The sequence below is a fragment of the Triticum urartu genome, unplaced genomic scaffold, assembly GCF_003073215.2.
Source record: "Triticum urartu cultivar G1812 unplaced genomic scaffold, Tu2.1 TuUngrouped_contig_4931, whole genome shotgun sequence".
NCBI classification, from domain to species: Eukaryota; Viridiplantae; Streptophyta; class Magnoliopsida; order Poales; family Poaceae; genus Triticum; species Triticum urartu.
Window position 1 is genome coordinate 1 of NW_024115562.1, and position 14651 is coordinate 14651.

The 14651-nt window shown below is 46.7% G+C and overlaps 2 protein-coding genes across 3 annotated transcripts; one reads left to right on the top strand and one right to left on the bottom strand.

The window, feature by feature from the left end:
• The first annotated feature begins 8 nt into the window (after positions 1-8).
• LOC125528518 (iron-sulfur assembly protein IscA-like 2, mitochondrial) lies at positions 9-9678 on the top strand. Its single transcript, XM_048692972.1, has 5 exons — positions 9-223; positions 664-794; positions 968-1076; positions 1198-1284; positions 9347-9678. The coding sequence occupies exons 1-4, from the start codon at positions 26-28 to the stop codon at positions 1258-1260; spliced, it is 501 nt and encodes a 166-aa protein (XP_048548929.1). The 5' UTR covers positions 9-25; the 3' UTR covers positions 1261-1284; positions 9347-9678.
• Positions 6562-11409, bottom strand: LOC125528517 (carotenoid 9,10(9',10')-cleavage dioxygenase-like). Of its 2 annotated transcripts, XM_048692971.1 has the most exons (13): positions 11044-11409; positions 10785-10931; positions 10561-10663; positions 10206-10468; positions 9940-10119; positions 9027-9105; positions 8844-8925; positions 8618-8680; positions 8396-8534; positions 7935-8256; positions 7753-7811; positions 7516-7671; positions 6562-7423 (listed from the first exon to the last, which is right to left on the bottom strand). In XM_048692971.1, the coding sequence occupies exons 1-13, from the start codon at positions 11158-11160 to the stop codon at positions 7256-7258; spliced, it is 1878 nt and encodes a 625-aa protein (XP_048548928.1). In that variant the 5' UTR covers positions 11161-11409; the 3' UTR covers positions 6562-7255. The 2 variants fall into 2 exon arrangements, with proteins under 2 accessions (XP_048548928.1, XP_048548927.1); XM_048692970.1 differs by having other exon boundaries at positions 7516-7811; positions 11044-11405.
• Positions 11410-14651: the final 3242 nt, after the last annotated feature.

Consider the following 14651-nt stretch of genomic DNA (forward strand, 5'->3'; position numbering starts at 1 on the left):
ATATCAGCGGCGCCATTGGGCGGCGATGGCCTCGGTTAGGCCCCCTCTCCGCCGCCTCGCGCTGCTGCTTAACAGCCGCATCCGCGCCAACAACCGCTTCCTCGCCTCCGCCTCCACCTCCACCTCCTCCTACCCCACCGCCGCCGCAGCCGGCACCGCCACCACCGAGACGCCGGCGCCGGAGGAGCCGGAGGTCGTCAGCATGACGGATAACTGCGTCCGTGTAGGTGCCTCGCAACCTCTTTATTTCAGCAACTACAATCTGCTTTGCTGCTTCGAGGGGCAATTGTTCCATAAATTCGGGGATATATTTTAGGATCTTGTACGGATCGATATTCATTTTATAAGATTTAACTGTGGAGTTTGCCTGTATTTTCCGTCAGTTGTATAATGACTCTGTAGAAATTTAGGGGTTTAAAATCCGAGGTTATCATTCTGGGAAGATCTCTTGAGTTCCTAACTTCTTATTTGGTATGAAGACTGCAGTGTTCTATGTATGTTTGGTAATACAGATCATATACTGTTGTTCGCTCACAAAATTGTTGTGCTATTATAAGGAAAATGTATCACTTACTCACCTCCAATACTTATTATGTTCTGTATTTAACTTCTTCAGTTAGTTTAGCACGTACAGTGTCTGATCATATAATTTGTTTGCTGCAGAGACTCAAAGAGTTGCATACTAAAGAACCATCTGCTAAGGGCAACATGTTGCGCTTGAGCGTTGAAGCTGGTGGCTGTTCTGGATTCCAGTACACCTTCTCACTGGATAGCAAGGAAAATGCTGATGATAGGTTGGTGGTCATGCTTCAGATTGAGGTTTCACGATCTTTGTTTGCACCACCATTTTTAGTGGGACATGGAATCTCCGAAATGTTTCTGTGGAAACAATGGAGCATCAACGTTTACCACCATTGTCTGGTCAGGGTACAGTTGCATATCTCACATGTTGTCGATTTAACTGTAGGGTCTTCGAGAAGAATGGTGTTAAGTTGGTTGTCGACAATGTCTCATACGACTTCGTGAAAGGTTCAACAATCGATTATGTAGAGGAATTGATAAGCTCAGCATTTGTGGTTAGTTTTGAATGACTATTGCTCAATACCTGAACTCGGGCACTATTTTAGATTACCCAATTGTGACCCTACTGTTTTATGCTTAGGAATCTTCTCTGATTTCTGTTTGTACGATGTGCAGGTTTCAACCAATCCAAGTGCTGTTGGAGGCTGCAGCTGCAAGAGTTCCTTCATGGTTAAATAATTCGAACATTAGTAACTTTAAGAGGTAGCCTGACAGAACTTTGTGTTGCATTTTTCTTGAATTACTACAATACTTCGATACTTCCAAATAAGTCCCTGTTATTGCTACTATCTTAGGAATCTTATGTAACCTACTGCTTTACTAGAATATTTTTGTTATGTGGATGCATACCCATTGGTGGCTTGGGTCTAGCCTGCCGGATTCTGCACAGCCACCTTAATGCTTGGTGCCCAAGATACCTTAGACATAAATTCCGGTTCTGTTTCCAAGTTTGTTACGTGAGCTGGCTATAGAATGCCAGACAGATATTATGGTGGGAGGAGAAATCGATAAAGAAGAACCCCCCTCCTCTCTCTCCTACTCATGTTACCGTTAACCAACCCCAGTGGCATTGTTGCCTGCTGGGCAACACTTCGCTGGCCTTGAAGATCTTCTTGCAACGATGTTAGCATCATGGCAACAGGGTACCCCGGGCCCGCTGTAATGGGCCGAGCTCGGGGCCACAAAGATCCAGCAGTACACCATTGTCAAGTCACATCATTGACAACGTCAAGGCCTAGTAGAAAAAGCACTAAGGACCAGTACTCAGGACTCCCCCGAGCATGGTTCCCCGACCAGCTTGGGCAAGGCGTCGCCCCCAGCATGTTGATTTTAGCAATGGCAGCCAAACATAAGGAGTCAGGAGAAGTGCGTGGGGCCTGCCCCCGAGTAGAACCGTGCTCCTCGTGGGCCCTCTTGGGGGTCTACCTGATGGCAACACATTTAATGCAAGGCCTGCGCAACTCTCTTAGAGTGCCAAGGCCCGATCGACACACTAAATCCAGGCCTACATATCTACGACGATCTACGCTTCGTAGATACTCATCATGAGTCTACAGTACGATGGTTCGTCTCCTCCCAAGGCGATAGCGCTTGACGCTTATCAGAGATGTGACAGGCGCCCCACCTTTTTGACGTTGGCACCACCACGGAGGCGTTCCTACGTCAGCCTTGTGCATTGCCCTATGGGCCCAATTGAGTTGTCGATGGCAGGATGGACGCATTTCTCGAGGAACCGACTCGGCTTGTCGTCCACTAAGCCACAGCCGTTTGATGGGCCCATTCGGGGCGTGCCATTTGTAACCCCAAAGGTTCAACGTATCAACTTAATTGTAAAGGCCATTGTGGTACCCCCATGCCTATATAAGGGGAGAATCGAGGCCATAGCAAATGATCGACTCTTGTTAGGTGATCTCTCTCTACAAACTTAACAGAAGACCAAAGCTAGGAGAAGAACAGAAGAACTATCCCGAGCACTAGAAGTGCCCCGAGCAGTAGCTTGTGACCACTCATATAAGCTGATCAAGAGCTAGAGCAGGACATAGGGTATTACATCTTGCGGTGGCCTGAACCTCCCGGGTAAGAAACAAACAAGGGGTCTAGCCTTAATCCTCGATATCGACGATCACAAGTCAACATATGGCACGCCAGGTAGGAGGCTAAGGCTTCAGTTTTCTTCGAACCAGTTGCCTCAGCCATGCCCTTGCACGAATCGTGGTTGCGACGACAGTGACATTGTTCGTCATCGGCGCGCGCGGATCCTCACGGCATTGATGACCACACTGGTGCAGCTGATGAGCTCCATTCGAGGGGCACTGCGCCGTCCGAGATATGGGCCTCCACCAGCACGCACTGGTCGACATGCTGCCGAGCGGTTTCCAAGGGAACAGTCCAGGAGGCCGTGCTGTGGACTGTCTGAGTTCCTCAACGCCCTCCTGTTCTGGTGGAGGATGAATTTCCCATGGGCCCTTGGCTTTGGGAGATTGCGGGGTTGGTGGACATCGCCCGCCGCCAGTCGACGGTTAGAAGCACCTGCGTCTGCCAAGTCCATCGCGAGGCAATGCAAAGAAGCATTGTTTTGCGTCCCATCTCACCATCACCGCTTTCATGCCTGCTGATGATCTCCATGGTGTCCTTGACCACAAGAGGAAGGCAAATGCCCCAAAGAAGGCACTAGGGAGTGATGTCCCGCATCCCTCTTTGACGAGCATGGCCTCACGAATGGGTGGGAGGTTCGAGCCCCCGTTGACAACTGACACCAAGCATGCCGCAAAGGACATCTTGGTGCACGCAACAGGTGACACTGTTGGGACGAGCGTACTACCCACCGTGACCGAGACAGCAGGCTCTCAGGAGTGAAAGACCGTGGCATGCATCTGTGGGGATGCTTCCACACCCACTTCACGCTGCCAGCTCAAGCTACTAGTGTGGGAAGTGAACGCAGTGCTCCCAAGCATCGGCGCTTCCTGACCACTCAAGTGGTCGGACACCCCGATCATGTTCAGCCACAAACACCACCCCAAGGTCTTGTCGGTGGTTTCCCCGACAAACATGCTGGTGGACAGAGGCGTGGGCCTCAACATCTTTCCCTCGACGTCTTCGATAAGATGCAAGTGCCCCTAGGGTGCCTGCGACCAATGAAGGCGTTTACAGTGCCGCTCGGGCAGGTGTCCTTGATGGTCGCCTTTGGTGCCAGAGACACCACCAGAAGGAAAGCATCATTTTCGACATCGCCAAACTCGACCTCCGTCAAGCACCCGAGCACTAAGATTTCATCTGAGCCGAGGTGCATAGACTAAAAAAAGCTCAGTTCAAGGTGATCCACCCTGAGTGGCTCGCCAACCCCGTCGTTGTCCCGAAGGCTAATGACAAGCTAAGGATGTGCGTCGACTTCACTGACCTTAACAAAGCATGTCCCAAGGATTCCTCTACCCGGCATAGATCAGGTCGTGGATTCCACGGCGGGATGTGATCTCTTGTGCTTCCTGGATGGATATTCTGGTTATCACCAGATTCACATGGCTAAAGAGGATGAGGAAAAACAACATTCATCACCCCGGTTGGAATGTTCTGTTACATCTGCATGCCTTTTGGCTTGAAAAACACCGGGCCCCCATATCAACGGGCCATGCTCATCGCACTGGAGTGCCAGATAGGTCGCAACATCGACAACCTCTTCGTGAATACCAAAGATCAAGCCGCACTCCTCGGCAATCTTGCAGAAACCTTTGACAACCTCTGCTGCATGTGCATGAAGCTTAACCCCGAGAATTATGTTTTTGTGGTGCGTGCCTTCGAGGAAGCTCCTGGGCTTCCTCGTCTCGAGCAAGGGCATAGAAGCCATATCTGAGAAGATCAACACCATTAGCCAGATGCGCCCAGTCGCCCACCGACGCACCTCAAGGGCATGCCACGCCTCTCAGGCTGCATGGCAGCCTTGGGGAGATTCATCTCCAAGCTCGGGGAGCGAGGCCTCCCCTTATTCAAGCTCCTCAAGAAGTCGGGTCCATTCAAGTGGACCTTGGAGGCCGAACAAGCACTCCCAAGGCGTCAAGCAGTCCCTCACCTCTCCGCCGATCCTGGTGGCAACAAGACCCGAAGAGCCATTGCTGCTATATATATCATGGTCAATCCCCAAGTCGTGAGCATCGTCTTGGTGGCGAAACGGGAGGAAATGTCGGAGCCTGAGCTCAGGCCCGAACCCCCGGCCGCTCATGCGTCAAATCAAGCTGCTGGGTCCAAGCTCCCAGCACCTTCCGAGAAGATGGCTGACCCCGAGTTGGCAACTGAGCCCGAGCTCCCGCCCAGCCCCGAGCTGGCAGGCAAGCCCAGGCTCCCGTTTGGCCTCGAGCTGGTCGAGGAGCCTGGGCGGGCTCCCCCGATTCAAGGACGTCTCGTACAATGACCAATCTACTTAATCAATGAAGTCCTACGCGATGCCAAATCATGGTGCCCGCAGGTCCAGAAGCTACTCTATGCAGTCTTGGTCGCATGAAGGAAGCTGACACTACTTCCAAGCCCACAAGGTGTCCATCGTTAGTTCCTTTTTGCTTGATCGCATCCTTCACAATCATGAGGTCATTGGTCGCGGCATGAAGTTGTGAAGTGGGCGATCAAGCTTGGGGAGTTTGATCTCTGCTTGTCAGCTCCCACGCCATCAAGTCGCGCCCTAGTTGACTTTATCACAAAAAATGACACCGGTGCCCGAAGACAAGGAGGAGGTGTCCTTAACTCCCGAATCATCGGTCTTCCCGTACACTGGATGATGCACTTCGACGGATCCTTCAAGCTCCAGAGCCCGGGGGCTGGAGTGGTTCACCTCTCCGACGGACAAACAACTGCAGTACGTTGTGCAGCTCCTTTTCAAAGGTGCCACGAACAACATGAGCGGATACGAGGGGCTGCTCGCAGTCCTCCGTGCCTCAGCCTCCCTCGGAATTCGATGCCTACTCATCAAGGGTGACTCCCAACTCGTCATCAATCAAGTGTCGAAGGACCATCAATGCTTGGACCCACAAATGGCAGCATAACTGGCTCAGGTCAGGAAGTTGGAGCGGCACTTCGATGGCTTGCAGCTACAACACGTGCCGTGTCGGGACAACGAGCTCGCCGACCATTTATCGCAATTGGCCTCCCGTCGGGAGCCGGTCCCTGTCAGAACCTTTCAAGAAAGGCTCTCTCGACCATCACCAGGTGGCAGGGCCGAGGGCTTATGTCAGCATGACAGGGGATAGGTACCCCGGGCCTGCTGTAATGGGCCGAGCTTGGCTCCACAAAGATCCATCAGTGCACCATTGTCAAGTCGCATCATCGACAACGTCAAGGCCAAGGAGTAAAAGCACCAAGGACCGGTACTCTAGACTCCCCCCAGCATGGTTCCCCGACCAGCTTGGGCAAGGTGTCGCCCCCGGGAATGATGATTTCAGCAATGACAGCCGAACATAAGGAGCCAGGGGAAGTACGCGGGGCTGCCCCCGAGCACCTTCAACTCCCCCGAGCAGCAGCTCTGATCCTGGTGGGCCCTCCTGGGGGTCTACCGGCTGGCAAGGCATTTAATGTAAGGCCTGCGCAACTCTACTCTCTTAGAGTTGGAAGGGCCGACCGACGAATTAAATCCAGGCCTGCATTCCTACGGTGATCTACGCTTCGTAGATACGCATCATGAGTCTACAGTATGACGGTTTGTCTTGTCCCAAGACGGCACCTGACGCTTATCAGAGATGTGACAGGTGCCCCACCTTTTTGACTTTGGCACCACCACGGGTGATGTATCTACATTAGCCTTGTGCCACTGCCTTATGGGCCCCAGTGTGCTGTAGATGACAGGATGGATGCGTTTCTCGAGGAACCGACTTGGCCTGTCGTCCACTACGCCACAACCGGCTGGCGAGCCCGCATGGGGCGTGCAGTTTGTACCCCCGAAGGTTCAACGTATCAACTTAATTGTAAAGGCCATTGTGGTACCCCCCAGGCCTATATAAGGGACGACCGTGGCCAAATCAAAGGACCAGTTCTTGGTTAGGTGATCTCTCTGTACGAACTTAACAGAAGACCAAAGCTAGGAGAAGAACAGTAGAACTATCCCGAGCACTAGAGCTGCCCCTAGCAGTAGCTTCTAACCACTCATATAAGCTCATCAAGAGCTAGAGCAGGACGTAAGGTAATACACCTCGCGGTGGCCTGAACCTGGGTAAAAAAAAACGTGTCTTGACGTGAAGTTTACTGAAGTGTTTTAGCCCCTAGCTGAACAAAAAAGGGGTTTGCCCTTAATCCCCGCTATCGACGATCACGCGTCAACAAACGACTTCTCCCTAAGCTCCTGGGGGTCATTCGAACTTGGCATCAGAGACCATGATCTGTTCTGATGATGTTGAGTATTCTCTTCTAATTGTACTTCAAGTCCGGTTGCATTAGAATTATATACCTTAGCTCATTCTTTTTCAAGATACTGTGGTGTATTGAATGTTTTTGCAATACAACATTTTTGTATAATGAACTGATTACAGCTAGAACGGCAGCCATATGTTAGCTGAACACGGCTTCTTTGTGATTCGAGATACACTTGTACAAGATAACCTACATAGCAATGAATGAGATAACCTACGAATATACTCATACAGGTTAAAATTTTGTACAGTTCACTGGATACAAAAATTTCTACTTACAAACACCCAATTCAATATATGAACTTTAAGCTGTCCAGTTTTTTTTCTGATCTGGTATTCACGTGCCCATGTATGTTGTTATGGACAAAAGTTCCATGAAAGCCATAGGGCACTCTTTGTGGCAATGTTATTTTTGCAACAGGAGCTCCTTCAAATTTTTGGGTATCAATAATGTGCACCTGCAACATAAGGCATAAAGCTTCAAAATTGGACTTGTGTTTCATATGAAAATTGGGGTGTGTGTATGTAATGTGTTACAATGAAAACTTGCCTGTGACGTATTTGTTCTTTCATTATGTACAAAAGAAATTATCCATCCATCATCTTCATGTGAGCCACCAACTCTTTGAACAAATGATGCTCCAGAGCAGAACTCATCTTCACTAAGCCGATGAATTTCCATCTTTATTAGATCTTCTGCCGATGTCTGGTGTACAGCTTGAATTTGAGTGAGGAAATCTTGGTTAAATAGTAGCTGAACTGAGGCACGAAGCTGATTTATACATACCTCTGTATTCTCTCTCTCCTCAAGGCATAGTTTTGCAAAGCCCCCATACTTTGGGAGTACTGTAAGATATAACGAAAAACTGAGTCAAGCTGTGATACATAATACTGTAAACGCGGAAATAGAAGTAGGCACCCGGTGTACATGCTCGTAATATAGACAGTGTTGTTTGATTTTAGCAATACCTTTTTCACTACTGCCAGCAGATCTTGTTAAAGAATCCACTATTTGTGCGTAGCCATAACTATGACGCACGCCTGTGTAGTGGTTATTGATCATTGGGAATTCCAAGGAGCACTCGGTGCCAGTCAAATATTCCCCTGAAACAGTCTTCGTTCTCAGGTTTAATCTCCATTCAAACAAGCGAGAGAATAATTTCTCATTAATTCCTTGTTTCATGGCCTTGCCATCTTTTTTAAGCTCGGATCTTTCAGGGAGTATGTCTTGTTTGTTTAATCTTGGCCCTGGTATGACGGAGTCTGCCGAACGGAGGCCTTGAACAACAACCTAGGCCACCAGAAAAAGATGAAATTTGTAGTGCAGGTAGTTGCGAGCGACTTGAAGGGATGGAACACATATTTTTTCAATAAATTTCAGTATTTATTTACAAATATATGAAAAAAGCTAACAAGAGAATACTATGTACCTCATCACCTTCTTCGAAGCAGTTGATAAGATGGAACATGCAGAATGGTTCAACATCGAACCACATAACTGACTCTGCGTCACCATAGCGGGGCATAATCCCAATTCTTGCATAACCTTCCTTCTCAAATTCAATCAGCCTATGCAACGGGTAATATGTGATTTTGATTTTACAAAATAATATAGCTGCTTATTGTTGGATAAGTTTATATGAAGTACTTACTGACCGCCTGTAGTGAGTCTACCAATGTCAATAGTAAGTGGTATATCTATGATTATGTTGTACCTACATCAAGAGAAACAATATCTGTGAATTGCTATCATTGTTTACCATAAAGTACCTACTCTGAGATATTCTAGTATTACCAATCAAGTTAAAAATTCATAAATAGTATGCACTGTAATCAAGAAATTGCTGGGAGCAAATGGTATTTCTTAAATCCACATACTTCAGAGTAACTCCTATGTCGTGACAAAGTGTAGATCTGTTCAGCTTGAGGTCAACTTTATGTTTTAGTTTGGTTCCATCATCTGCAGTCAAATAAACTCGAGTTGTGGTTATAACTTGATTTCAACCTTGGCACATGAACATGGTGTAAAATTCTAAAAAAGTGCAACATATTATAAATTACCTGAGACAACACCAACAACTAGGAAAGGCTTCTTTGCATCTGAGCCAAAGATGACAAGTTCTCCTGATCCAGGAGCTACCTACAGTCATTTGAATGAAGTGCCTTAAATCAAACAGATGACTGAACAAGGATAACAACATGTGCATGTATTTGGGAACATCTTGTAATCATACTTATGTATGCAGTGTGGTCTTTTTTTTGCAGTTATTCATTATTATCTGCAACATATATGACCGTGTAAAATAGAGTACCTCCTCTTTTTTAACTATATATTTATATATTTGCCTCTGATAAACCCTGGACTTCTGTTATTTTTGCAGTTAAATAGCACATTGGTACGGACTACTCATCTTGCAAAACGCAGGGTTATATAAGCAAGGCATGTAACATAGATGATAGATAAATCCGATGTGGCTGCTTTTCATCCTTTTTCCAGATCAGATCTGGAGTAAGCTTCCATCATATGTGCCGCATCTCAGTTCTTTTCACACCTGGGTTGTATTGTTCACTTATTTTTTGAGCCAACAGATCGAGGACACGGATGTAACTGAAACAAGGATGTTAATTCTGTTCTCTGGCAGATGTATCAATAAAATTAAATAATCTTGTTCTCTCGCAGATGTATCAATAAAATTAAATAATCTTCTTCTCTCGCAGATGTATCGATATGTTATTCTTTATTGATTGATATTCAAGATCAAGTTACTATGTGACTGCAGTATTTGTACCTTCTATAGTACTACCTCTGTAACTAAATATAAGACGTTTTTGCAGTTCAAATTGAACTGCAAGAATGTCTTATATTTAGCTACAGAGGTAGTAGTAGTTCTGTTCTTGTGGTCTATACTTGCTTGATTTACTGTTCTTGTTATCCTTGGGGTTTATGAAGGATAGAGCTGCTGGTCACCCATACCTTTGGGTGAGCTGTGAAGGGCCGATCCCACTCCCCACCAATGTCCCAGGTATTGCCTGTTTCAAGATTTTGTATGCAGATTTCCTGGGGCTGATGGCTTTCTGCGACAGCGTACACCCTACCGGCATGTTCAAACACATTGGTGTTGGTGATGTTCTTGTTCACCTTGCCAAACCTCAGCTGCATTGCATGTTTACTCACACTTCAGGTTAGGATTTCTAGTAAACAACTTATATATAAAATTTGGATTTGCAAGTGTTAGTTACATAGTTGAGAATGTAGGCGACGATGATGGCTGCCGAGTCACCCTCGATAGCAGGGAGGAAGCATGGTTTCTGGCGGCCTTGTTCGATCTTCAATGTTTCGGATTGCACGTAGCGATTGTCGTAGGAGACTGACCAAGAAGAAGCTGAACCGGTCTTGGTGAAGTACAGGGCATGGAGCATGCCCTCGCCCTCAACCCATATCTCACTGGACTCCCCAAAGACGGAGACCGTCGAATGGAGGGCGCCAAAGAGAGGATTGGAACCTGTCATAATTTAGCCGACAGTTAGCTTCTTGTTTGCGATTCCTACTGCACTTACTTACACCACAGCAACCAGAAAAGATGCAGATGATCACCATTTCTGATGTATACACCCTCGGGGAAATCTTTGGGTATCTCTCCTTCAATCTGGAGTATCTCTACGGATCCACCGATCTCATCGACCGGTGCAAAGTTGCTCTGCAAACATGCCACAGGCAATGTTAATTTTGCGAGAAAGGAAGCACGGCTGAGCTTCTGGGTTGTCATTGCCAGAATTTTTACACTGGAAATTGCAATCGAGTTTCCTGGACTGGAGTACCTCAGATGGGAGCAGAGCTTGATGAGTAAACTTGAAGGTTGAGTCAACTATTGCATCCAGAAGCCTCTGCGGCGCATTCTTCAGCACCAGTGAGGCATCGTTGATCCTGGAAGAGAGCTGCCTTTGTAGCTCCTGGATCAAAGATTTCTGAGGCAAGAGGGCAGGAAGAACAGCATCAGACAGAAATTTCACAAGAAACAAACCGGTTTCTCCGACGACAGAAACCGGGAAACGTTCAGGAGATGGAGGGAGGGTCGACCTTTGGGTTGGAGGTTAGAGGCGAGGACGAAGTTCTTGCACTGAGAGAGAAAGCCGGCCTGTAGCAGGCACGGGACGGCCTCAAGGCATGTGGAGGAGAGGTAGTAGCTTTCAGCATTCTGAGTTTCTGATAGTGACAAAGCCTGATCCTCCTGCAATCATGAGGAGGACGATTGACCTCCGTTTATAGAAACTCCGATGGAGTTTCTCGCGGGATCAGACAACGGGCAGCAAACGCCGTGGGCATCTTGGAATATCCGACATGGCCACATCCGAGTTGGTGGTTGGGGTCGAGCGATTCGGACACGTGACGACACCGGTGATGACCGCCATTTTTGCGTGTATATAGAATCCCTGCACTGGCCTGGAGGCTTTCGTTGGCGCCAAAATATGCCGGCCAAACCAGAATCTGGTTTCCGGAAGGAGCACCAACGTGGACGAGATGCCACGACCACGAGGGTCTCGTGGGTTCCCCGAAGGAGCAGTAGTAACCTGGACGAGATGCCACGAGGATCTCGTGCCGTGCGATCTCCTGTTTGGAGTCCAATCAGTTCTTTGGCGGCTGATCAATGTAGATAGCACTAGAAAGAGTAGTCTAATCTTGTAGACGCACGCAGCGGAGCCTTGACTCTTGAGCCCTGCCGTATAATAATCTGCTGCATGCGCAGCGATGATGCTACTCCCTTCGTTTGAAATTACTTGTCGTAGAAATGGATGTATCTAGATGTATTTTAGTTTTAGATACATCCATATTCGAGACAAGTAATTCCGAACGGAGGGAGTAGATCGCTAATGGTGATTGGTGGATCAGGTTTGGCGCGCCCACCTTTCACACGGTGACGTCGCTAGGTACGGACTTTGGGGCTCAAATGGCATCGGCTCGTTTGAGATCCTCTTCGCGAAGCTGCATTGACGTTTTGTCTCCATCCTCTGTAGTACTGGGGTTTACGGATCGTGGGGTTTCTGAGCTGCTGTAAATCGTTAGCTCCTAGTAGTTGTTTTATCGCCCCCGTTCTTTGTAGCGTGCCTTTGCATTCTTCAAGATTTTGCTTCACAACTGTATTACAAAACTCAAGATATGGAGCTCACTACAGTTGGCGATGTTACTTAGAGCGAAGGCACAAGCAGCATCCAACTTAAAATTAACGACATCCAAGTAGATGTGACAAATGTCAGCTCTTTAGTTTTTGACCACGAGTGAGTTACACCGGTACCATCGGCGGCACGTTCCGTGATCGTAAACATGCTCACGGTGACCTGTGGCTGAGGTGTGTCACACCCAGATCGTCGCGCCGTATCACGTCCCTGCAAGTTAATAAGGCTCGAACAAAAGGGCGAAGTGAACAAAGTCTTGCACCAAGGTACAACAAACAAAAGAGCCATGAAAACGAAAATTACAGGGTCGGGACCGGAAATGCAATTCAGCTCCCGAAAGCACGTGCTCCTGCCTGTGTAAAATGATTTTTTGGAATGCCAAATTTTTTATGTGTTCTTTGTCACATTCAAATGCTACCTGAAATTTTTTTAGGCAAAAAGGTTAAGCATTTTGGCCTGTGCAAAAAACCAACCAAACAAACAAACAAATTGAACATCAATTGTTACCCCAAAATGTCACACCCAAATTAGTTTTTTCGTCAACGAAACACTGCTACTTCGTTTCACATGAAAATTATCAAACATGCTTGCAACACTAACGCAAACATCTGTTTTTTTCTTCAGAATTTTATTTTTAACTATTTTTTATTTTACTATTCATCCCGGTGCAAATGCACCCAGGAGCCAAAACATCTTGCCCGGTCAGGACGGCCAACTAAAAATACTAAGATAGCCGCACACAAAGATGGGCCAAGAGGACCAACAGAGAAGCAGCTAGTGCTGGCGTTTTTTAGTATAGTACAAATGCAAACGTTCATACATACGCACATTCACCTGTATGAACACACGCACAAAGCCGGTGTCTATTGAAGGAGTGGATCGCCTTAAACTTGGTAAGCACCACTCCGGGCACTGGCCCGTCTTTCCTCTTCCCCAGAGATAACCCTAGTTGAAAGAAGATGATGAATTTAAAAATATAATCAATGGGGTGGTTACGGATCACCTTTTTAATTGCAACTTTATCTGTCGCTATTCCTTGCTTCAATCCTCACGTAGCTTTAATATTCAAGAAACAATGAACATATAATAACACGAGGATTAGCTCTATGGTTGTCATCTTGAAAATATGCGCGATTGCGTGCGAACTGGTATCACTTTGCTTTGCTAGCACCACCGTTGCAAATCACTACAAGATCACCACCAGTAATATATGCTAACATGCAACGTCATATTTTATCACATGATTGTCATTGTACTTCATCTATGTTCGTTTTATGATAAAAATGGATCTTCGAAAGTTGAGCTTTCCACTAATGGACCATAGCGTGGTATTCCTAACATTTTCGAAATAGATATCTATCGCCATCTTTTTTGTGAAATACAGTGTGAATCATGGATGTTCACAATGTCAAAAAAAGGTCACACACATGCACACACACTCGTTCCTGCAATACTTATCATTGAAAGAACGAAACCCTTAAACTATGAAACAAATCCAGAAAAATGCGAACACACATACCTAGTCTAGGATTTAAAGACGGATGAGTAGGTTCCACCACAAGGAACACGCCAAACTGAGTTACACTTTGTTCGCTATGGTCATTTTTTTGTCTAACCCATGGGCCTACACCATGTGAGATTAGACCTAGTGTTATCCATGTAGTGTGTGGGATGATGTGAATGCCATGTGGGATCCGATGTGGCATGATCTATGACGAAAGCATTGTTGGAAAACGTAGTAGAAAAAAAATTGTCCTACGAATCGAACCCAAGAACATTATGAAGGTGCAAATGAGGATTAGATTGGATCTTTACTGACTAGAGTTGCAGCGAAGAGGAGTTGGTGAAGATCGTTGATGCAGATTCCCACGGTTAGGATTTACAACCTTCCTACCTTGAGAATTTCTCGATGTAGGTATCCACGTGTATGTAGTCGGCGATCCGACAACGCTTCACCATCTAGAACTTAGTGGCGTTGGAGACCTAGAAGGGGTGGAGTAGCCTAATGCCATACAGAACAATTTTCCGGTGGAAAACAAGGTAGAGAGGGGGCAACCCTTGCGCCTGGAATTGTGCGAATAGAGAGTCTGCCCCCTCCACTATATATAGGCATAGGGAAGGGAGGAGACTTGGAGGAGCTGAAGGAAATATGCCCTAGAGGCAATAATAAAGTTGTTATTTATATTTTCTTATATCATGATAAATGCTTATTATTCATGCTAGAATTTTATTAACCGGAAACTTAGTACATGTGTGAATACATAGACAAACAGAATGTCACTAGTTTGCCTCTACTTAGCTAGCTCGTTGAATCAATGATGGTTATGTTTCCTAACCATAGACATGAGTTGTCATTTGATTAACGGGATCACATCATTAGAGAATGATGTGATTGACTTGACCCATACGTTAGCTTAGCACGATGATCGTTTAGTTTGTCGATATTGCTTGCTCCATAACTTATACATGTTCCTGTGACTATGAGATCATGCAACTCCCGAATACCGGAGGAAC